General features: G+C 33.4%; 1 protein-coding gene across 1 annotated transcript; it reads left to right on the top strand.

Moving 5' to 3' along the window:
• Nucleotides 1-21,615: 21,615 nt before the first annotated feature.
• LOC137642916 (zinc finger BED domain-containing protein 4-like) lies at nucleotides 21,616-23,402 on the top strand. The gene is made up of 3 exons (XM_068375780.1): nucleotides 21,616-21,759; nucleotides 22,055-22,152; nucleotides 22,283-23,402. Exons 1-3 carry the CDS (start codon nucleotides 21,616-21,618, stop codon nucleotides 23,400-23,402), a joined length of 1,362 nt encoding a protein of 453 aa, XP_068231881.1.
• The last annotated feature ends 2,915 nt before the right edge of the window (nucleotides 23,403-26,317 follow it).

Below are 26,317 nucleotides of genomic sequence, written 5' to 3'. Positions count from 1 at the left end.
TTAATGTTTAGAATGCAAACTCTCTCTCTCTCTCTCTCTCTCTCTCTCTCTCTCTCTCTCTCTCTCTCTCTCTCTCTCTCTCTCTCGCCTATACTAACACCATAAATAATTTTCTTAATCTAATATTACTTAATTACCAAAACTTAATTAATAACTGATTTTCTCCTTCATCGCCCAGCCTAAGAATTTTCTTCCTCCTTCCGTTTCCGAAGAATCCTATAACATCCCCCAAGGCTCAGTCCAATAAAGATTGGATGAATTAAATAAGGATTTTTATTCCCTATTCATTATTTTACCTTAACTGAATGACTTAGCCACAAGGATCCATATACCTTTTTATAAAACATTTTATAAAACCCCTAATGATGATAGAAAAGTGAATTCTAATAATAGAATTCATTAAGAAATTCTTCCTTTTAAGAAATAGAAGACTCGGGTTTCACCCTTCAATAACAATAGGGACTTTCTTTTCCCCCTTTTTCCGATGCTGGGAACTTTTGTCTGATATCTGATAACAGAGTTAATTTGCAAGACTGAGTTGCAACTGCTACCTTGATGCGCAGTTAGGAAGTTCCCATAAAAAGGGAAGGGTTTATACGAGAGAGAGAGAGAGAGAGAGAGAGAGAGAGAGAGAGAGAGAGAGAGAGAGAGAGAGAGAGAGAGAGAGAGAGAGAGAAATATTCTCTGCTAGGAATTTCTTCAGCTAGTCCTAAACAATTAGATTTATCATTTCAATTCGGGTAATTTTGAGTCGTATTTTCTTTTTTCTATGTTATGATTTTGGTAACAATAATAATCAGAAGAATAATAAAAAGAAGTAATAATTGTTATTATTCCCTTTTTTATTAAGATATTTTCTCATTTTATTACTATCATAATTCCATTAAAATTCTTATTAATATTATCATTGTGATCATAATTGTATTATTGTCCATCTTTTTTATAATTTCATTATTAATACTACCTATCTTAATTATTATTGTTTTATCATTATTATTTGGATTTGGGTATAATTCTAACAATCAATGTCTTTATTATGAATATTTACAATATCTATTATGATTTTAATTAATAATGCAATACCATTATCGTCATCATCCTTGCTATTAATGGAATTTTGAAAAGTTTTCTCGTACCCATATATAACCAAAATGATAAATGTATCGGTCTGAAACGGAATTTAGCAGGGGTTTTTTTTTTTGAAGGCTTTGATGATGAGAAATTAAATTATATATATATATATATATATGTGTGTGTGTGTGTGTGTGTATACATATATATACATATATATATACATATATATATATATATATATATATATATATATATATATATATATATATATATATATATAATTACTTTCTAAGTTACAACCCTAGTTGGAAAAGCATGATGCTATAAGCCCAGGGGCTCTAACAGGGAAAATAGCACAGTGCGGGAAGGAAACAAGGAAAAAAAAAATATTTTAAGAAGATTAACTAAATTAAAATAAATATCACCTACATAAACTATAAGAACTTTAACAAAACAAGAGGAAGAGAAATAAGATAGAATAGTGTGCCCGAGTGTACTCTCAAGTAAGAGCGTTTTTTCGGGTGGGGAGATAAAGTTTGAAAAGGGTCTGACGGTGGGGTGTTCTGATGAGTTGATTTCAAGTCTAAGGACAGATTCCTGAATTCAACAGGTATATGTACAATGAACTTGAAATAAACTTATATCTATCTTGATAGCTTGATTGGTAAAGTCGTCCATACAGGCATTGTTTCGACTCAGGGCATAGGCTCGAATCCTTGCCCAGCCAAAGGCATTTATCATAAATGAATTACCAGTGGATATACATTCCCAAGGGTAGAATTCGATATTAAAGGCCATTGTGGTTGATACTTACAGTGATTAAAATTACGACTGACTAATACAGTGGTAAGGTGTTGGCCTAGTATTTGCATGGCGGCAGATCGATCCCAGCCCAGGACCCTGAGTTTAAGCTGTTTACTTGGGAAGTCACTTCTGTGATTCGGCACCACAGTGTGGGAGTTGACTTGCCCGTCTGACGTTCTGGTGACCATCTATTCTGATGAAACTGGGACTAAAACCTGATACCTTTAACCTTTAACAAGTTCAATATATATATATATATATATATATATATATATATATATATATATATATATATATATATATATATATATATATATATATATACATATATATATATATATATATATATATATATATATATATATATATATATATATATATGTATATATATATATACATAAATTTTCCAAATAAGTTAGAAACGGCCCTTAATATCGAATTCGCTGTGCCTTGGGATCTCAAACGCTTAGGGAAATTTCTTTTGTGATAAATATTCCTGCCCGGCCAAGGACTCAAACCTATAACCTATAGATATAAGGATAAAAATTTGACTGTTTAAACCACTCAAACCTATCGATCATAGAGTATTTTTAACTCACATGAAAGATCTGTTTAATACTTTGAAAAATCTCGATTAACCTTTCTTGACATCCAACTACCTATCGTTTTATTTTTTAACTTTTCCATCAAAAAAAAGGAAAAAAAAAAAAGAGGAAACCTGTCTTGCGATTTATTGACAATGATCTAAATTAACTTCGATATCGTTTCTAAAGAAACCCTTTATGCCCAGCATCAAATTCCATAAAAACATCAAGATCAATGTTTGTACTAATAAAAATAAATGTTGACAAATAACTGTCTTATATCTTTAAAAGTTTAATGCAGCATTCCCAATTCACCTATATAAATGAACATTGGCTCTTCTTGATGTAGGTATAATCTGTCTCTTCTGATTCATTTGGAGAGATCATCAGCATCCCTGTCTTGTAAGTGGCCTCTTCTCTCTCTCTCTCTCTCTCTCTCTCTCTCTCTCTCTCTCTCTCTCTCTCTCTCTCTCTCTCTCTCAATGATCTTTCAGAGTCAGCTTATTTTATATTCACGATTGGCATATCATTGGCTTAGGAAGACTCTGGTTGAATATATATATATATATATATATATATATATATATATATATATATATATATATATATATATATATATATATATATATATATATATATATACTACATGAATTCATTTATCCTTTATTGACCCAAAAAAACAGCTTTACTGACATGCATACATTTCCTAAGAAAATGATGATAAGGTTAATTTTACAAATGATTTACACTCAAGAAACGCCCTTATTGAAAAACAAATTCACAGGTGTATGACGCAACAAAGTTAGGCGTTGGCGAAGACACAGAAATGTGACAACTTTCTTTTTCATTATTTAAGTTTTCTATGTTTATTATGCTGATTATAAGAACATCAAATTACACCATAGTCATGAACCTTCTGGCATATAAATATTACTCCTTAAATTATTTGAATCCGTAATGAATAATGATATTCTCCATTCAAAGAAATTCCATTTGGCAGCGCTGTTCTAAACTCGTTCCAGCAATCTTAACTATGGTGATGATTGTTATCTCGGGCACTTGCACAGGAACTTGACTTACCATCCATGTGTTCTGATGAATAAATGAAATAATAAACGCGATTATAAGTAAGTTCGGGTTGCTACCTATAGCACATGAAAAATTCACACCATTCCCTGATAAAAAATATTCATTCTTAATAAGGAAACGATCGTTGGACAATTTACCAACTACCTATACTCTATCCTCTACCTTCCTGGCACAAGTTTTTGCCCCACGTGGTCTTCAAATAATTGACTATATTAGTTGGAACAAGAGGCCTCTGATGCCATCTATTGGCAGTAAAGGAGGGACCTAGAGGAGTTGGCATTTTCATGCCCTTCGGAATGTAACAATATTGTTATTCTATGTAGTTTTTACTAAATATACATGTCCTACCATGAAACATTATTTATCTTTTGGTTTCATAAAAAAGGTAATTGAAAATTCGATCAAATAACTGTGTAATTACTTGATTATCTCACCGACTTTTGTATATGTGGCATTCTGGCGACCCCCCCAACCCGACCCCTAAATGTAATTGAACTAACGATTGTTCGCTGAGTAAATAATTTTGTGACTTTTATTGTGAAATTTGTAAAATCCTAAGAATTAAGTTATGACCAGACAACAAGGAACAAGAAGTTACCGTGCGTCTGTTTAATGGCAATTTTGTGCCCAAATAAGCAACAGAAATGAGGTAAAACAAAATATAATGAGAGGATGAAGGGGATAATTAGCAATTTGGTATTCTACCGCTACGGCCATCTATTGGCTATGAAAATAAACAATGTACAGAGCTCTATAATCCTTGCGTTCTGGAACCTTCCATGACATCATTATGGTTTGAAAATAGCCAAAAGTAGCCAACTTAATTGGAGCTGAATATAATTTGTATGTGCCACACATATTTCTAAATAAGTATTAATCTATCACCCTTTTCCAATTAGATAGAATCAGTTGCACGAATGGAACAAGGGACGTGTGCTGCCATCTTTTGACAAGAAGTAGAAACACTCAGCTCCATTAAAATTTGGAGAAGTGTTCATTTGTTAAAACATACTTTCATGGTAGTTTCTTTTTCAATTACCTCATCAAGAATTCATGTTTCCATTTTTTCTTCTGATCCCTAGGCTCTAAGTTATGCTAGTTATATGGAAAATACGGATATTAAACATTACAAAAATATATAAAGTAGATCCAAATATTCTAAAGGCAAATAGTTGGAACTCAGCCATCGAATTAGGAATTCACAATTTAATAAAAATATATTCGTTTCCGCAGCTAATACGTTCTACAGATTCATGCAGATGAAACTTATATATATTCTATTTTCTGCAAAATATTACATAAGATTTTGATTCGAAAAATGTCTAGTACATGTAAATTTTGCTAAAAGTTCTTTTGATTAAGTAATCTTCTACTTTGGTCTAATTGAAGAATGTACAAGATGAAAATATGTGTTTTCCAAACTAGGGTTGTAACTTAGCAATTAATAATAATAATAATAATAATAATAATAATAATAATAATAATAATAATAATAATAATAATAATAATTTTAAGAATTTTAATAATAATAAAGATAATTATAACTTTAATAATAATAATAATAATAATAATAATTTTAAGAATTCTAATAATAATAGAGAGGATAATAATTCTAAGAATATTAATAATGATAATAATTCACCTAATTTTGATAATGATAATTTCAAAAATTTTAATAAATAATAATTTTTCATAATTTTAGTTAGAACTGATCTGGGCTAGGCATTTGATGCAGGGTTCTGAAGAAGCAAGGGCAAGGTAAAATTATATATATATATATATATATATATATATATATATATATATATATATATATATATATATATATATATGTGCATATATATATGTCTATATATATGTGTATATATATTTGTATATATATATATATATATATATATATATATATATATATATATATATATATATAAAAATTTATATATATATATATGCATATATATATATGTCTATATATATGTGTATATATATGTGTATATATATATATATATATATATATATATATATATATATATATATATATATATATAAATTTATATATATATATATATATATATATATATATATATATATATATATAAACACATACATACATATGTATATATGATAAGTGGCATATATAAATAATATTGTCCAACCATCCAGCTAACAGGGAACCTTTTGGAGCTAAAAGGGTTAGAATTATATTGTCCAACCTATCAGCTAGTAGGAAACTTTTTCGAGCTAAAAGGGCACCCCTGCGAGTCTGTGTAAATTCACGTCATTAAAAATAAAACTGATATACTAGGCAGCTACAAAAGACGTGATTCATTATATGGATTGGCTCCCCACTTAAGAGAAGGGATGAGTTATTAAAGAAAATGTTTTGCTTTGAAGTTTGCTAACATTAGTTTTTGACAATCCCGGCTATAATAAAAACTCTTCAAGAACACATTCAGTGAACAGTTGTTTTTGAAATTATCCTTATTCAGAGTCAGAGTTTAAATGGGTTTCTTATTTTCTTTGGGGGAAACTCCTCAATATATAGTTGCTTTAATCCTAATGGACTATGTTTATCTTCTTTTTCATTTTGCCTAAAAATAAAACACACAAGCAGTTAATCAAACCAAAAGCAAAATGAGCAACACTTCTTGCTTCTCTTCATTTCATGTCATGCAGGACTTCACAAAGTCTCAGAAAAGAGAATGAATCTTCCTTAAGAAAAAACCTTGAGCTGTTTAGTTGGATTAGGCGTCTGGTCATTTCCCAGCAACGCATTCTGGCAAGTGTCGTGGATTAGGTCGCTGGCAATCAAAGGGAAGGGCATCATGGAGGCCGGAGACGAAAAGGGTGAAGACAGAGTCCAATGCTGGTTTCAATCTTCCTCCCGTCGACACTTCTAAAACTTCTAGGGACTTTATTGTTTTATTTATGCGCTTGCATAGTAATTTATAGGCTGTGCAAAGTTTGAAATTTAAATTCATAAAGACACTTTCCTTATAATACCATCCTTTTGATCCATTTTTTAAGTTGTGCCAGGTGGTTCACGGTTTATTATATGAAAAGAATATATATATATAAATATATATATATATATATATATATATATATATATATATATATATATATATATATATATATATATATATATATATATAAATAATTATATAATTATACATACATATCAAAATTATGTCAAAAACCCTGTTCCTTTTTAATATTACGAATTAAATTAAGATGAAGTGGAATCCGTAGACACTGAGTAAATATTCGTCATATCGACTTTGACACTAAAGCAAATGTTTTACTTGCACGCCGACTGTCTTCACAGAATACCAATTGTTCTTCACAAACAAATAAGACTTTACCCGTCGGCAAAATAAAAATATTTACGAATAAAATTAATATATCTTTTATTATATTTTCAAGGGCCATCAAGGATTCAGTGTGTTTGTTTCCTGTTTGTACTTCTATTCAAAATTATTAGTAAACGTATTTCCTTTAAAGACATATTCATTGAAATATTTAAGTGACTGACGTCACTACTTGGCTTTGATTTTCTCTTCAATAATAATATGAACAAAGACTGCTGCATCGGGTTGTGTTAAATCTCTCTCTCTCTCTCTCTCTCTCTCTCTCTCTCTCTCTCTCTCTCTCTCTCTCTCTCTCAACACGTTTTGAGAACATTCCTACCTAAATACTATCTAGTGAAGAAATACATTTAACCGAATTAATTTTTTTCTCATGATTTTTCTGTCACTCCCTCTCTCCCTAATCCCAAGAATTAATTGTCTTTCTGCTTCTGTCAACTTTCCTCCATCTTTACAAAGACTCAGCCACATCTCTCTTCCAATCCTCATCTCTTCTTCTTTGTGACTTTGTGTGACAGAACCATAAAATGGTTGTCTCGGTGACCTTTTCTTGAAACATTATACTGACTCCTTAATTATGATAGACAAGAGAATCCCTCTGAGAAAAGATCTTCCCTTAATGATGAGGGAAAATTTCCATGAGAAAATGGATCCATTTTCTTCTTTCTTCTGGTGACTTTGATAACGAGGAATGAATGAAGGATTGATAATTGTATGGCATAATAACATTAATGATCATTGATGCCTATTATTATTACTATCATTAATTGCTAAGCTACAACCCGATTGGGAAAGGCAGAATGCTATAAGCCCAGGGACCTCAATAGGGAAAATAGCCCAGTGAGAAAATGAAACAAGGAAAAAATAAATATTTTAAGGACAGTAACATTAAAATAAATATCCCCTATATAAATTGTATAAACTTTAGCAAAACAAGACGAAGAGAAATAAAATAAAATAGTGTTCACGAGTGTACCGTCAAGCAAGAGAACTCTAACCCAAAAACAATGGAAGACCATGGTACAGAGGCTATGGCACTGCCCAAGACTAGAGAACAATGGTTTGATTTTGGAGTGTCCTTCTCCTAGAAGAGCTGCTTACCATAGCTAAAGAGTCTCTTCTACCCTTCCCAAGGGGAAAGTGGCCACTGAACAATTACAGTGCAGTAGTTAACCCCTTGTGTGAAGAAGAACTGTTTGGTGATCTCAGTGTTGTCAGGTGTACGAAGACAGAGGAGAATGTATAAAGATTAGGTCAGACTATTCGGTGTTTGTATAGGTAAAGGCAAAATGAACCGTAACCAGAGAGAAGGATCCAATGTAGGACTGTCTGGACAGTCAAAAGACCCCATAACTCTCTAGCGGGAGTATCTCAACGGGTGGCTGGTGCCCTGGCCAACCTACTACCTACTTGGAGTAACGTTAATAACTCTAGAAAAAGAATATGATAAATAGATAACTTAATTGTCAATCCTTTCAGATATGAATTTGAAAATGCCATTAGTATACCTGCCATCCTCACCCGAGCTTTAGAATGGAATCGTTCTCTGAGATCCCAAGAACAGGACATTCCATAAGTAAATGCCTGAGAGTCATGGGAACCAGGCAATCATTACAGAAGGGTTCTCCCCTGACAGTCATCAAGAACTCGTGTGTTAAGCGAGTGTGCCCAATTCTTGTAGTTAAGAGAGAAAAGTTTCTCACCTTCTAGACGTATTGTCATATTTCCACGAAGGTATAGCATGTGATCTGATCCACAAAATTCTAATGATGTTGTCAAATATCACCAAGAGATATTTTTAAATAAGGCCAAAACTCATTGAAAAAAAGTGAGTTTCTCGAAGGAACTTATATTTCTGCTGCCTCTTTTGCTAGTCTGGCCGTCTCTTCATTTCTTTGCACACCCACTTGAGCTGAAACCAAGTAAAACCTAACTTCCTTATCTGTAGTCCTACAAATATACAGCCACTCTAGAAAAAATTAAACTAAAGTCATGGTTGGAATAAAAACAGACACACACGCACACACACACACACACACACACACACACACATATATATATATATATATATATATATATATATATATATATATACTTATATACATACATACATATATATATATATATATATATATATATATATATATATATATATATATATATATATATATATATATATATGCATATATACTCATATACATACATACACACACACACACATATATATATATATATATATATATATATATATATATATATATATATATATATATATATATGAATAGATATATATATATATATATATATATATATATATATATATATATATATATATACAGACAGGTAAATAGATAGACAGACATGGCAGTGAGCATTCATAATTGTGAAAATTGCAGACTGCGAGTATAAAAGGACAGACAGTTTCAATGCGTTGCATGAAAGAAATAACTGTGCTTGCAATCCATAAACGAAGAATCCAAATGTGCACCATTCATACGAGGATTTCTTTCGTGAAACAAAGCAGTTCTAATTAACAGAGAACAAAGGCAAGTTGAGGTTTTTCAGGTGGCTGCAAAAACTCGATCATTGAAAGACACAGGAAAACCAGAATACATAAAGGACAACAGAGTGTCGCGTGTTTTATCACAGAGGGACGAAAACTTAATCACGTGGTCTTCCAAATGGACTATCACAATCATATAACACAATGAAAGGGATGAATCATATCAGGTCTGTTGGAAGGTGATGGTTGTATATAGCCAGAGCTCATTCGTAATATTTTCAAATAAATATAAAAAATATAAAATTACCACATATGGCACTTGAGTAGTGCCTTGCGGAGCCCAATTGAAAGTTTGGTGAATTCATCTCTCTTGGGAGGTGCGAAGAGCATGCCCAAACCATCTCCATCTACCCCTCATTATGATCTAATCCATATATGGCACTCGTGTAATCTCTCTTATAGTTTCATTTCTAATCCTATCCTGCCATTAGGTCTTAGTGAGGGGTAGATGGAGATGGTTTGGACATACTCTTCGCACTCCCCAAGAGAGATTAGTTCACCAAACTTTCATTTGAGCTCCACAAGGCACAAGAAGAGTTGGAAGACCTAGGCCACCCTGGCTGAGGATTATGAAGTGTGAAGTAGGAGATGATGAATGGAAAAGTCTTGATTTAGAAGTTCAAGATAGAGATGACTGGCGAAATCTAATTGAGGCCCTTTGTCTCAATGTGCGTAGGAGATGATGATGCTGCTGATGATAATAAACTAAAGATAATAAAAGCTATCATGATGAAAAAGCTTAAGTTTGATTTCAAACTGAGAGTTAAAACTCGCCTACTTCTAAAAACAAGAGGATGACATAAACTTGTGGAAACCAAGAGGAATCTCAAAATAATATACGGTTGCTTTAGAGATAATAAAAACAATCGAGGTGAAAAAACTTAAGTTTGAATTCAAACTGAGATTTAAAACCCCACTAAATTTAAATGGAGAGACAGACATAAAAAAATACACGATTGCTTTATACAGATGAGGAAAAACTATGAAGAGTTTAGGGAGTAATCTGACTCTAATTCATTCCTATAGATATCATCATCATCATCATCATCATCGTCATCATCATCTCCTCCTACGCCTATTGACACAGAGGGCCTCAATTAGATTTCGTCTCTTTCTTGAGCTTTTAATTCAATATTTCTCCATTCGTCACGCTTCAAAGTCCTCAGCCATGTAGGCCTGGGTCTTCCAACTCTTCTAGTGATAATTCCAGTTAGACTCGTCTATATCATAGGCTAAAGTTAGTAGGCCTACACAATAATATAACAATAAACAGAAACATAAATAGGACAGCTATGGTAAATCCACTGTAATTAGTATGATCAGTATTATGAACCCTGTCTGTTCATACAGCTTAGCAATCCTGCTTTAATCTGAACCGAAATCTTAATATCATTGAAACTTTCTCTTCTGGTGCTGGTACTGACAGAGAGAGAGAGAGAGAGAGAGAGAGAGAGAGAGAGAGAGAGAGAGAGAGAGAGAGAGAGAGAGCAGGAAATGAGATGAATGACGTAATCATAATGCGTTTGCTTCTGTGCTCATGCAGTCCTGGGTAAGTTAAATACGACAGCAGGAGAGCAATTACAGTACGAGGTTTGTGCTCTCATCTTTTAATTCACTGCAAGGCCAACAGAAAAGATGCTTAAATTTGGCTGATGCTTAAGTAGAAATGCATTAGACTGATTTTTACTGAGATTTTCTGATGGGTAAAGTTTTAACTAAATTACCTCAAACATTCCGTTCTCATCAAAGTCATAATATGGATGTTATGTTACTTATCAAAGAATTAGATGTTTGAATAACGAAATAAAATAAATGTTTGCAGCGCCCCTTAACGTCTGCTTCGGACTCCCTCCCGGCCGTCATCTGCAGTTTTCATCTCAATACCATCGTGTCCGGCCTTCTGTATATATGACCCAGGGTCCAGATATATAAAAAGATATATGAACACAGCGACTCTTATAGTTTACGTTGCCTTTATGAGTAGCTAACTAAGGCCACGGTCCTTTGTTTAGGTTACCCAAGTGTACAAGACGAGGACGAGTGACGTCACAGTATTGGTGTTTCACACCTTAAGCTGCTCGTTGGCTGACCTGGTATATCTGGACCGTGTTATGACCTTGTGATCACTTGTCATCTTACCTTCTTACGGGCTGCCAACCCATACAGTAGATCCCGTGGACCGGCTTAGTTACGAGACGATCTAACCAAGATGTAATAAGATACTATTCCATCTTGGTTAGATCTCTTATTCCATCTTGGATCTAACACTATCATCATGAGCAGCGAACGCAAAAAAAAAAAAAAAAAATCTTTTCCATTTATAACCGCGGATGGCACCAAAATGTATTTTGAGATAGGCAAATTTTTTTCCAGTAACGGCAAACTTGTAACTGCAGCCTATCGTTAAAATTACAATAGCTTAATTTATTGTTTATTACACTAAACTCAAATCAATTCCCTACAATAAATGACAGTAGATTTTTCTATCTTGAAAAATGAGCGCACGAGAGAGATAATATTTGTTTCCACTGATTACCATGGCTGGCAACTAAAACAGATTATGGGTGTACCTTTTGCGTTGGTATTTTCACGGGTTAGAATTATTCGAATCGCTATAACTTTATTCTGGAAGATAGGAAATTAGTTGCGCTATTGAACCCCCCAAAAAAAGATATTTCATTATCTATCTTTAATTTTTCAGAGCGCATAGTAAAAATGCCAATATATGAATAAAGAAAAATATTACATGTAAATTCAATTCAATGTAATCTTTTTTTAATGATCGATTTAGGCCTATTTTGAATATACCGTAAGAATGTAAAGACTTAAGGTTGAGTAAAACCATACTTGAATATTCTGTGATTTAAAAAACGCTACAGCTATCAGGAAAAAATATTTTCTAGAGACCGCACTTCTCTCGCTCAAAAATTCTTTTTCGATCATTTTCTTTCGTAATTTTCGTACATTTTTTCTGGCCAAAATGGTAAAAATTATTAACATGTTGACAAAAAAGGAATGTTCAGGCTGAAAAAGCAACAAATTAATTCATATCTTTTATACTTTTTGAAGAATATTCATGTCCAATTCTCTCTTTTTTTTTCTTTTTTCCCTCATAACTCAGAATTACTCATATCTAGGCAGATTTTATTGCATTTTTAATTACACTGTCACAAATTATAGCCTTTTGGGTAAAAATTAATGCTATACCTAAAATAATAAGGTTGCTACAACGATTTGAAAATTCTATTTATTTTCGTTTTTTCGCTAGCGGCCAAGACCTAAAATGTCGCAGTCATCAAATAGTTCATGTTAATGTTATTGGAAGCTTTTGTTCTTCCTTTATTGGAATACCGCCTCAGATTCTGGAGGTCAGCGCTCTTTCTGGACCATTATCTGTTGGCTAAGATTTCTCGAAGATGTGGATTCCTTCTCCAAACGACGCCAATTACGTCAAGACCTTTCCTCTTGCTAGAGTTCGAGACCATGATGGGTTCAGCAACTTAGCGCCTACAACTCTGGAGAGAAACAGTCACTGACCATCTGGTGAAGCCATCTAGAACCCAATGGCGAAAAAGAAGAAATCTGGATCTAGAATCCGGATCCGGATGCAGATCATCTCGAAAATTTAATGGAGTCGTCCATTCCCTAAGATTTATCTGTGGGGAAAATTTCGGTTCTTTAAAATTGTGAATAATGCCAATCCGGAACTAGAATCCGGATCCGGATCCGGATCATCTCCAAAATTTAATGGGGTCGTTCATGAACTAAGTTCTTTTAGTGATGAAAATTTTTTCAAAATCTGTTGAGTAGTTTTGACGTAATCCTGTCCACAGATACAGACAAATAAATGAATAAATAAACGGACTCGAAAACATGACCTCTTTGGCGGAGGTAATAGCATATTATCTACAGTATATTGTTTGCTTTATTATCAATGGAAGAGCAGAGGCCCATATGCCTCGGTGGAAGTGTTATAGCTCATTCTCCCTTGAAAATATAGATGATAACTTTTGTCACTGTTTCTTAAAATCTGTGCCCCTGAACGTAGACTGAAATTATAAAGGATAACGCTATTTTAAAAATAATTTTCCTTTGACATAATTCACGTCTGAAACTTGAAATTCCTTGTTGTTTTGATCCAACTCGAATGCCAGTTACGTACGTTAAGTAAACTTTAGTCTTTTAGCTTTCAAATGGGATAAGAAACATATTTCTATCGAAAGCAAATGAGGAAGTGATAACGATTTGAAAAAAAAAAAAAAAAAAAAAAAAAACTTTTGCGAATGTTATGAAAATGTTCGTCAGTGTAAATGTTGGAATGTTTATTCTTTTATATCATGAAATGTTCAAGTTTCATGTAAAGCATTTCTTAAAACTTATGATTTAAGCAAGAAGAATTCACAAAAAAAAAAATAATAATAATAAACTTGAGACGTAAAAAGAAGTTTAAACCGTCGACACCCTCTAGGCGGATTGAACTCTTGTTCTAGATTTCAGGAAATTTTCCTTATCTTTTTTATTCTATTAATAAAGATTTTCATTTGGGGGTAAAAATATCTGACACAGGAAGATATTCACAAGTATTCTTGAAAAGAACTGAATTATAGTAAAGAGCCGGTACCTGAAACTTTTTGGAAGTTCAAGTGTTTCTTGTTGCTCTTTTGTTGCTGTGGATAGAGAGAGAGAGAGAGAGAGAGAGAGAGAGAGAGAGAGAGAGAGAGAGAGAGAGAGAGAGAGAGAGAGAGAGAGTTGGGGGAAAAAAGCTTTATCAAAGTTCATATACCTGAGTCGGAATTCTGAGGTTTATCATCCATAGCCTTACTCACAGATTAACTTCTCGAGAATAATTTAAAATTTTACCCCAATTGATGAGATTCTTAAAATTATCAAATTAAATAAATTTCTTCTTCTTCATTCATTGTTATTAGGCTCCCTGTGATTACAAGATGTAAAATATAGCAATTTTTTAGCAATAGAGCAAGACAGTGTAATAAACCAAAGCCTATTGTAACTTTCTAAGACTAAACTTTTTCGGTAATTGTCTTAATAAGAGTCCTAATGCAAATTTAATATTAAAACTCTTTTCATTATATGGACATGCATGTGTAGCCACAAGAGTTGAATGTCAACTTTTAACTATAAAACTTTGTCACTTCATTTCTTCCGGGACTTCCCCGAACCATGTATTTCTTTTTAACTAAAGAATATAATGAAACTCCAAAACAGAGAGGAAAAATACTTCTTCCCTCCTTTCTCTTCGTGTCATCTGCAACTCGATTTAACTTCAAAAGAGAAAATGGACTTCTTGAAGAAAAAACCCAGAAAATGCATTTGGCTGGATTACTCAGCTGGCCATTTTGACAGCGACCCAGACTGGCAAGCGTCGTTGAGTAGACGGCAGGTCATCCAAGTTACGAGCAAGAGGGATATTAGAGACAACAAGAGGGGGGCGTAATTCTTGGTTCTTTTAAATCTTCCATCTCTGGACACTCATTCTCATCTATTGCAAACTTTCTTCATGATACTGAAATGTTTAAATGATTCAAGTTGGTTGAAAATTATATGTTTTTACACAAGCAGTATAACTTTTACATGTACAAATGCACTCACAACTACTGATGTTATATCTGTTTTTATTGCAGACTGAGAACTCTAATCTCACTACTTGCAATTTTTCGCTATCATTATTCAATTCTAAGCTAGCTCGTCAACAAATATGCTTTTACACTTCACAGGGAGAGTTCATATGAAACTTATAACTCTTAAAATATAAAAATAATCATTCGATTGACTAAATAAAATGTATATTTTTTCATGTAAATAAAAACAAAACGTTAAAAGGATGAAGAAGACCTGTCAGTATCAAATGAAGGATGCATAATTAGAGACCTTTGGAATTTCTGGCTTCGTTGATTGAAAGAAAAGTAAAGATTGTATTCTGGACAACTTTTGAAAACATAAACATGTCATTTATATAAAGTGACTGTTTATATTTACGTAGAAAGAATCATATTAGATATATAAAGGCAAAGCAATACCATATAATTACATCTTGGTAACTAGGTGTCTCCATTTTATACTCTTGAAGCAGATGATAGATACATTTCCAAAACAGAAATTGCAAACACTTCCAAGACTGGAGCTGCAACGCACACACACACACATACACACCCACACGTACACTCACACACACACACACACACACACACACACATATATATATATATATATATATATATATATATATATATATATATATATATATATATATATATATATATATATACTGTATATATTGTATATATTGTAATTCTAATATTGGTTGTGGTATTTTTGAATGGTGTTAGTATTATGAAATATGCCGTAGTTTGAAGGATTATAGAGATTTTTAAACATCCTTCCTACGCAAGAGTCCAGATATCGTTTCTACTTTCACTCTCCTCAGAGGCTCAATTATGCTATACTTCATTAGTCATTGGTGATGTGAGGGTCAAAGGCTGCCCTCCTTCTGAATTTATCATCTTTAGGGCACTTTTCTCTTCTTAGAGGCTTACTGAGACCTATTTTCAGTACTCTAACAGAGCTTGGCTCTAGTGGTGGCGGAGGTGAAGAATCCTGATGCTGGTTGTTGTTTGTTTATGCTCTTATACTTATTAGTGAGTTTAATAACCTTGGAGAGATCACTGAGGCACCTGTGAAATAGGAAAGGGGCCTCAACGGTCTTTGATCAGTACCTCTCAGGAATCAGAACCCAGGTCCATAGATAAAGTGAAATCTCAGATCTCTGAGCCTGAAAAATCATTGCATTCTAGATGGTAGAAAACAATTCCTGCCTCCCCGACTTTTTCCCCAGAGGAAATTCTACATTCTACATCCTTTTCCCTCTGCATTAACGTTGATCTTGCCTTTAGAGAGACTCGGGAGAGGGCGCAATCTTCTCAACTCTTGACTCTTTTGCCAAGGAATCCTTCCAAGGCCAATCTACAAGTATCCTCTATCGACACCAGTAGTTAGTCACTACGCGAGACGTTGGTTACGTACTGAAGTTAATTCTGTCTGGTGGAAAGGCAGTGACCTTCTTGACACACCAGTCAGGCAATCACTGGTCCAATTGTGACCTGCAGAAAAGTAATCCGACTGAACAACACACAAGCCATTGAGATCTTAATCGACTTAAGTTAAATTGGCGGCATGATGTGGCCACATTGCCCACTTAATTCAAAAATTCACTTAGTTATAGATCACTGTCTGGCATAGAACATTCAGACGGGCGTGCGGTGTTTGTTGCAACATGTATAATAATTTTATTGTGTTTAAATTTTCATATTGTTTGATTTTTAATAACTAATTAATAACTAATCTTCTCCCTCATCGCCAAGCCTAAAAATTTTCTTCCTCCTTCCGTTTCCGAAGAATCCTATAACATCCCCCAAGGCTCAGTCCAATAAAGATTGAATGAATTAAATAGGGTTTTTTATTCCCTATTCATTATTTTACCTTAACTGAATGGCGTAGCCACGGGGATCCATATACCTTTTATAAAAACATTTCATAAAAGAGGATTCATTAAGAAATTCTTCCTTTTAAGAAATAGAAGACTCGGGTTTCACCCTTCAATAACAATAGGGACTTTCTTTTCCCCCTTTTTCCGATGCTGGGAACTTTAGTCTGATATCTGATAACAGAGTTAATTTGCAAGACTGAGTTGCAACTGTTACCTTGATGTGCAATTAGGAAGTTCCCATAAAAAGGGAAGGGTTTATATTAGAGAGAGAGAGAGAGAGAGAGAGAGAGAGAGAGAGAGAGAGAGAGAGAGAGAGAGAGAGAGAGAGAGAAATATTCTCTGCTAGGAATTTCTTCAGTTAGACTTCCGATACAATTAGATTTATCATTTCAATTCAGGGTAATTTTGAGTCATATTTTCTTTTTCTATGTTATAATATTGGTAATAATAATAATAAGAAGCGTAATAACAAATAATAATTATTATTATTTTCTTTTAATTAAGATATTCTCTAATTCTATTATTATTATAATTTTGTTATAATTCTTACTAATATTATCATTGTAATCATAATTATATTATTGTCCATCTATTTTATAATTTCATTATCAATGCTATCTATCTTAATTAGTATTATTTTATCATTATTATTTTGATTTGGTTATAATTTTGACAATCAATGTCTTTATTACCAATTTTCACAATAATTTTTTATCATTCTAACTAACAATGCCATTATCATCATCAACATTGCTATTAATATTATTATTATAAGTTCTCTCGTACACCTATAAGACCAAAATAATGAATGTATTGGTCTGAAACGCCATTTAGAAGGTTTTTTTTTTAAAGACTTTGATGTTGAAAATAAAATTTTGAATATATATATATATATATATATATATATATATATATATATATATATATATATATATATATATATATATATATATATATATACAAACATATATGTATACATACAGACAGATGCATTAATAGATAGATATTCACGGAATATATTATATATAAATATATATATATATATATATATATATATATATATATATATATATATACTGTATATATATGTGTATGTATATATATACATATATATATATATATATATATATATATATATATATATATATATATATATATATATATATATATACTGTATATATATGTGTATGTATATATATACATATATATATATATATATATATATATATATATATATATATATATATATATACATATATATAGATAGATAGATATAGGTGTATATATAATATATATATATATATAAGAGAGAGAGAGAGAGAGAGAGAGAGAGAGAGAGAGAGAGAGAGAGAGAGAGAGAGAGAGAGAACACTTAATTCAATAGCTAATAAGTAATAAAAATAGTCCAATCATAACACCCCATCACTGCTATAGAAAATGAGATTTCTCTAAATCCAGGGACTCTGGTCTCCTCCTTCATGATGAATGTCAGCAAAGGCAAACGTTTCCAATAGTGGCCAGTCTCATCCATATTAAACACTTATTCACTGGAATAGCCTCTTTCCACGATAATGGTCTGGAATTTCGCCTTCATGTACTCACCAGCTGGAGGTTGAACCTCCTTTGTAATTTATCAAGTCAACCCTTGCTGAATTAAACTCGGTTGGTTAGGTGGGAGATCCTTAAATGGTCCGTGTTCTGGGTCGTCGTCATCAACTTCTGTTAACTTAGTTATTCCCAAATAACTAAACCAAATTTTTATATTTCTGTTTATTACTGTTATTTACTTTATCAATCGTTAGGCTCAAAAATGACACGTGATACAAAGAGGTCTCCGCAATATAATACATGGTTGGGCGCCTGGGTGGGGGAGTTCCCGAGTGCAGGAGAATCACACTAATTCAATTATTTTGGGTTTTATAGTAGACACCTTGAATCATCAGAAATAGGTGGGAAATTTGGACTTAATTTCATCAAATCAGGTGATAATTTCGACCCGTAAACTCTGGGCACCTGACCTCAAAATGTCCATAATATCCCTCAAAAAAAAAAAAAAAAAACGTAGAAGAATCACTTACCATTCAATGTGTTTCTTTCAATGAGGTCTTTCTAATGATATATTAGGTCTGGCTATATCAGGTCTTAAAGACCCAAAATGTTACCCGAAATCGAGAAAAAATAACTATTTATCTAGTGAAAAAAAATATTCAGAATCAAGCAATGTTAGAGAATAAGTGGCATATATTAACAATAATGAACATAACAATAGTGTATTAATAAAATCATAAGTACTTTGTTACATTTTATACGCACAGAAGCATAAATAATTTTTCATAAAAACTTTAAGGTCAATGTTCTCCAGGTGGCATTTTATCATGTTTTTAAGTATTATATTTGATGGTTATTCTTTTTGAAAAATGTTCTCTGTACAGTTTCCTTATATAATTATTCTATAAATTCTGACTAAAGCATCCATGCTATAATATTGTTTGATTCTGACCATTTTTCCGTCATAAGGTAAATTATTCGTTTTTCTCGAATTCTGGTAACATTTTGGAGATTTATGACATCATATTGCCTCAAAAGCTACACATTTACATATAGTTAGAATGAAATCATCAGGAGAAACATTTTGAGTGGTAAATGATTCTTCTACGGTCATTGCTAAGGGAGATATAAACATTTTAAGGTCATGTACCCAAAGTTTACGAGTCGAAATTATCGCCGAATGTATCAAAATTAAGACAGAATTTCTCACTTGTTGCCAGGTTTCAGAGAGTCCAACCAGATTTTTCTGATAATTCAAAGTGTCTACTGTGAAACCCAAGCGGGGGAATTAGGGTACACCTCATGCACACGGGAAACCCCCACCCCTCAGTCCATGGATTAATGTATATTTACTATTATTCATGAATCCACGATGTACTGAAGCCTCGATAGGTGAACTGCAATATGGCAAGAGATTAAATAGTGTCAAAGGTGTATTATTATTATTATTATTATTATTATTATTATTATTATCATTATTATTACTTGCAAAGCTTCAACCCTAGTTCAAAAAGCATCATGCTATAAGCCCTGAGGCTTCCACAGGGAAAATAGCCCAGTGAGGAAAGGAAACAAGGAAAGATAAAATATCCTAAAAACAGTAACAACATCAGAATGAATATTTCCTATATAAAATATAAAAACTTTAACGAAACAAGAGGAAGAGAAATAAGATGGAATCGTGTGACAGAGTGTACCCTTAACCAAGAGCGTTTTTCAGGTGGGGGGATAAAGTTTAAAAAGGCTCTGACGGTACGAGTTATTTGGCTGTAATAATCTACGAACAAAACTATCATCTTCAACTTTATACCCAACACCAAATTCCATAAAACCCTCAAGATCAACATCTGTACAAATAAAAATTAATGTTGACAAATAATTGTCTTATATCTTTAAAAGTTCAATACAACATCCACAATTCACTTATATAAATGAACATTGGCTCTTCTTGTTATAGGTATACTCCATCTCTTCTGATTCATTTGCAGAGATCATCACCATCCATGTCTTGTATGTGGGCTCTTCTCTCTCTCTCTCTCTTCTCTCTCTCTCTCTCTCTCTCTCTCTCTCTCTCTCTCTCTCTCTCTCTATATATATATATATATATATATATATATATATATATATATATATATATATATATATATATATATATACATATTTATATACATATATATATATGCACATATATATATATATATATATATATATATATATATATATATATATATATATATATATACATATATATATGCATATGTATATATATATATATATATATATATATATATATATATATATATGTGTGTGTGTGTGTGTGTGTGTGTGTATGTGTGTGTGTGTACTTGAGGGATTCATTTAACCTTTGTCGAACCAAAAAACAGCTTTTCTGATATGCATAAATTTACTAAGAAAATGATGATAAGGTTTATTTTACAATGGATTTACACTCAAGAAACGCCCTTATTGACAAACAAAAATTCACAGGTGTATGACGCAACTCAGTCAGGCGTTGGTTACCACACAGAAATGTAACACTTTCTTTTTCATTATTCGAGTTTTCTATGTTTATTACGGTGATTATAAGAACATAAAATTACACCATAGTTATGAACTCTCTGGCACATAACTATTACTCCTTAAATTACTTGAATTTGTAATGAATGATGATATTCTCCATTCAAAGAGATTCCATTTGGCAGCGCTGTCCCAAACTCATCCCACCAACCTTAACTATGCTGATGATTGTTATCTCGGTCACTTGCACAGGGATATGACTTACCATCCATGTGTTCTGATGAATAGATGAAATACTAAACACTTCTATAAGTAAACTCGGGTTGCTTCCGATAGCATATGAAAAAATCCCACCATTTTCTGATAAAAATATCCATTCTTAATAAGGCAACGATCGTTGGACAATTTACCAACTACCGATTCTCTAGCCTCTACTAGTGGTGAGCAGAAATCGACTCCGGAATCGATCTTGGCGAGTCTACCTTAGCGATCCCGGAGTCGACTCACATCCACAGAAAATCGACTCCACTCTGCTCCCTATCCGCCAGCCGTTTGGCGCACGTGATCATGACTCATTCATCAAGATCACCGACCTGGGGTCAGCTCGCTGACCGCTCAGGGTCAGGGATCGATCATCAGTCAATGACAGTCAGTGGTTATAGGAAGATCTTGTCGTCGGTGTCGGAATCGCCTGAATCGCCTCATTTTAATGTAAGTGTACAGTTCAGTGCATTGTATATAAAGCATTTCTAACGTTGCATTTAGAGGACAGTTATAAAACGTGTACATACATACGTGTTATAAATAGTAGCAGTGGTATTTATGACAGTAAATAGTAGTAATTATGAGAAATAGTCACAAATACACGTGACATACATTTTTTTTTTCAAATAAGCCACGAATTCCTTTTAATTTAGAATTCACTTTCAACTTAGAAGAAACATTTCTTTATGCTTCTAAGCAGAATTACTAAGTGAAAATACAGACAGATTTTTTTTCTTCTCAGATTTCGTCCGTGGACTTTGACTCTAATCATGCAGCCAGCCGCAAAACGTGCAAGAAAGTCCTGTGTGGGACTTCATGGAACAGGAGTCCCCCACCACCGTTAAGTGTTTGATATGTAAGCAAACGTTAGCTTACAATAGAACTACAAGTTCTATGATGAAGCATATTCAGTCGAAGCACCCTTTACAATATGCAGAACAGAAAGAAAATAATTCACCTGTTTCACCAGCAACATTGTCTCAATCGCAAGCCACTTTGCCCAGCAAACTCTGCCTGGTGTATTTGCTAAAAAAGATGGCTATAAGGAAGGAGGTTTGAAAAAGCAACAACTTGATAAACTGGTCATTAAAATGATTGCAACTGACTTGCAGCCAATATCCATTGTCGAAGACAAAGGATTCAAAAATTTTGTTCATGGTCTAGATCCTCGGTATGTTATGCCTAGCCGGAGGGATCTGACTAGAAAATATTTGCCTGCAATGTATGATGAAGCTGTGAAACAAGTTCAGGGCGAGCTAAGAGAAACACCACATGTATCGCTCACAACAGATCTATGGACTTCAAGCCAAACTAGGGGCTTTATCACCGTGACTGCTCATTACATTAACTCAGAGTGGAATTTAAAATCAGCTGTATTAGAAACGGCTCGTTTGAAAGTGGATCACACAGCAGAAAATATTGCTGATGAACTAAAACGCATTTGCACTCGATGGGAAATTCTTGATAAAGTATGCTGCATTATTACTGATAATGCAGCAAATATTGTGGCAGCAGTAACAAAATACATGCAAATAAAACAACAGCCATGTTTTGCGCATACACTGAATCTCGTTGTGCAAGATTCAATAAAAAACACAAATGAAATAAAGCTGTCACAAGAAAAAATTAAGCGCATAGTGTCTTTTTTTCACCACAGCGTGAAGGCAACAGACAAACTAAGTGAAATTCAAAACCAAAATGGAGTGGAAAGGAAAAAGTTAATAATGGATGTTGACACCAGGTGGAACTCGACGTTTTATATGATGGAAAGATTTCTCGAACAGCATGAAGCCATTACCACCACTTTGTGTTTGTTAGGGAAAAGCAACATGTGCCTTAGTAGTGAGGAACTGGAAGTTGTAAAAGGTGCAGTGTTGCTACTGGGACCGTTTGAAGAAGCAACGAGAGAAATGTCCACAGAAAATTTCACATCCTTGTCAAAGGTTATTCCAATTACGAGGGCACTTCAGCAGTGCATAAACTCAAATGCTCACATGAGAACAGGTTTTGGCACTGAACTGCAAAAACAGTTGCAAAAAAGATTTGCAACAGTGAAAAGGTGTTCCAGCTGGGAGCAGCAACGTTGCTAGACGTGAGGTTTAAAAAAGTGTCTTTTGTTGACATGCGAAATGTGAAGGTGACTGAAGAGAGAATTATTAATTTAATGCGCAGTGAATATTCTCAAGAGGAGATAAACGAGTCTGTGCCAGTACCTCATGTATTCCAGTCGTCAGAGACAGAGAGCCACATAAATGAAGTGCAGGCTAAACGGGGATCACTCTGGCAATGCTTTGATGCTAAAGTGGAAACAACAATGAAGTCACAACGATTGACAAGCATAGGGCCTCACATTGAATTGAGGAGGTACCTCGAGGAACCAATAATTCCCCGGGATGAGGACCCATTGAAATGGTGGAAAATGCATAGTGTACTTTTTCCAAAGCTGCATGCCTTAGCTAAAAAGTTTCTATGCATTCCAGCTACTTCTGTACCTTCTGAAAGACTTTTTTCGAAAGCAGGGGAACTAATTTCACACAGACGTAGTGCTTTGAGTGATAAAAATATCAACATGATATTGTTTTTGAATAAAAATATTAAATAAACCCTATCTGAAGCTTTATTTTAATTATTACCGTTACTAATATGTCATACTGCTAGTTTGATCCATCTCTAATATATGTGATACTGCTTTATTGATTGATGTAGGAACCATGTGATATTGGAAATGTGTGCGAGGAAGGTAGAGGCCCTCTACCTTCCTCGCACACATTTTTGCCCCACGTGGTCTTCAAATAATTGACTATATTAGTTGGAACAAGAGGCCTCTCATGCCATCTATTAGCAGTAAAGTAAAACTCGTTACGATGTAAGCGAGGGATATAGAGGAGTCGGCTTTATTATGCCCTTCGGAATGTAACAATATTGTTATGCTACGTAGTTTTTACTAGCAATGCATGTCATGCCATGAAACATATTATTTACATCTTGATTTCATAAAAAGGTAATTGAAAATTTAATCTAATAACTGTGTAATTACTTGATTGTCTCGCCGACTTCAGTACATGTGGCATTTCTGGAGGACTCCCCCCCCCCCCCCCCCCACCCTGAACCCCAAGTGTAATTGAACTAACGATTGTTTGCTGATGAAATATTTCTGTGACATTTATTGTGAAATTTTTTATTTCCTAAGAAATAAATTATTGTCAGACAACGGGGAACATCAAGTTCACATGCGTCTCTTTTATAGCAACGGAAATGAAGTCATATAAATATAATGAGTGGATGATGAGGATAATTAGCACTTTGGTAGTCTATTGCTACGGCCGTCTATTGACCATGAAAATAAACAATTTAATCCTTGCATTCTGGAAACTTCCATGACGTCATTTTGATTTTAAAATAGCCAAAAAAATAGCCTACTTATTTAAAGTTAGATATAATTTATACCTGCCATACATATTTCTACATGAGTATTAATCTATCACCCTTTTCCAATTGGATAGAATCATTCACATGAATGGTACAAGGGACGTGTGCTGCCATCTTTTGACACGAAATAGAAACTCTCGGATTCTATTCAAATTTGGAAAAGTGTGCTATAACTAAAACATACTTTTCATTAGAAATTTACCATATCACTTTTTTTTCGGAATTTTAGGCTCTAAGTTATGGTAATTATATGTAAAATACAGATATTATGTATTACAAAAATATATAGAGCTGAGCTGCTGAACCCAATATTCTAAAAGCAAAGAATTGGAACTCAGCCATCGAATTAAAAATCCCAGATTTAACCAAAATATATTCATGCCCGCAGCAAATACGTTGTTAGCTAATCATAAGCCCAATTATAGATATCAATCTTCTATAAGTATGCCTTGTTACATGTACCAGGGGCTTTGGGGAGTTTTTTACCGGATGTGGGTGGCTGAAGATAAAAAAGGCACTGACTATGGGTGGTACACGGTCCAGATATATATATATAGACCTTGGGGTGGTAGGTCTTGGGAGCGTCAACCAGAATATTTTTACGAGTAAACACCCTTAGATGCGATTTCCTGGCATCTGACAGCAGATTGCAGCAACAACAAAATAATATTTTGTGGACGATTTTTAAGTGAATTACAATTTGTACACAAAAACTATGTGTGTTTATATATTATGTATATGTAAATAACCATATACACACACACACACACACATATATATATATATATATATATATATATATATATATATATGGGTCTGGGTCAGATTCCCGACAGCCATAATACCGACACCCAGTATCCCAACAGCCACAATCCCGACTTGCCAAAACCCCGACTTGCCCAAAACCCCGACAGGAATACATACATGCATACAGATGGAGAGATTTAAACGGTAAATCAGTGATAACAAGGCCTTTAATATAAATTAAATGTGAGTGCTTTGGTTTGTTCTTAACATTAAAACACCTATGATAATTAGTGTTTCGGTTGGCTGTTAACCTTTCATATTTGAACTATATCTCGGTGCTAAACCACCCATAGAAAAGAGGAAATTTGCGAAAAGATTCCTTCTATAAAAGGAAAAGATAAAATTAACGTACGTGGATACCTGATGGTTAAAGATAAAAACCGGAAAGAATCATACTACTGGTGCTGTGAATTTCGAAAATCTAATGACTGCAAAGGAAGAGCAGTGAACGAAGAACAATTACCAACAAAGTTTGGAGAGCACAATCGTGCTCCTTGTGCAAAAACTGATAGTGTAGCAAAAATAAGAAATGAAATAAAAATTCAAGCAAAATTCACAAGAGATAAGGCGACCCAAATTATTCAGTCAAGCACCAGCGTCCAAATCCAAGTATTATGCCATATCTGCTTTCGAAAAATGCCTTAAGAAAGATAATAAAGCGGATCAGGTGCTGTGATCGTCCATCTGAACTTGCGTCATTAGTGGACGTCATCAGTGGACGGTACTTTTAAAACTGGACCTATAATATTTTACCAATGTACACAATTCA

Source organism: Palaemon carinicauda, chromosome 6 (assembly GCF_036898095.1).
Source record: "Palaemon carinicauda isolate YSFRI2023 chromosome 6, ASM3689809v2, whole genome shotgun sequence".
NCBI lineage: Eukaryota > Metazoa > Arthropoda > Malacostraca > Decapoda > Palaemonidae > Palaemon > Palaemon carinicauda.
The sequence above is the reverse complement of the archived record's forward strand: the minus strand, read 5'-3'. Positions and strand labels throughout refer to the sequence as shown.

What these genes read in the sequence shown, in the direction of transcription:
- LOC137642916 (XM_068375780.1), top strand. Translation starts at nt 21,616, where the DNA reads ATGACTCATTCATCAAGATCACCGACCTGGGGTCAGCTCGCTGACCGC. An exon ending in CTGAATCGCCTCATTTTAAT is followed by an intron (nt 21,760 to 22,054) that starts GTAAGTGTACAG and finishes TTTTCTTCTCAG; the next exon opens with ATTTCGTCCGTGGACTTTGA. An exon ending in AACAGGAGTCCCCCACCACC is followed by an intron (nt 22,153 to 22,282) that starts GTTAAGTGTTTG and finishes CTGTTTCACCAG; the next exon opens with CAACATTGTCTCAATCGCAA.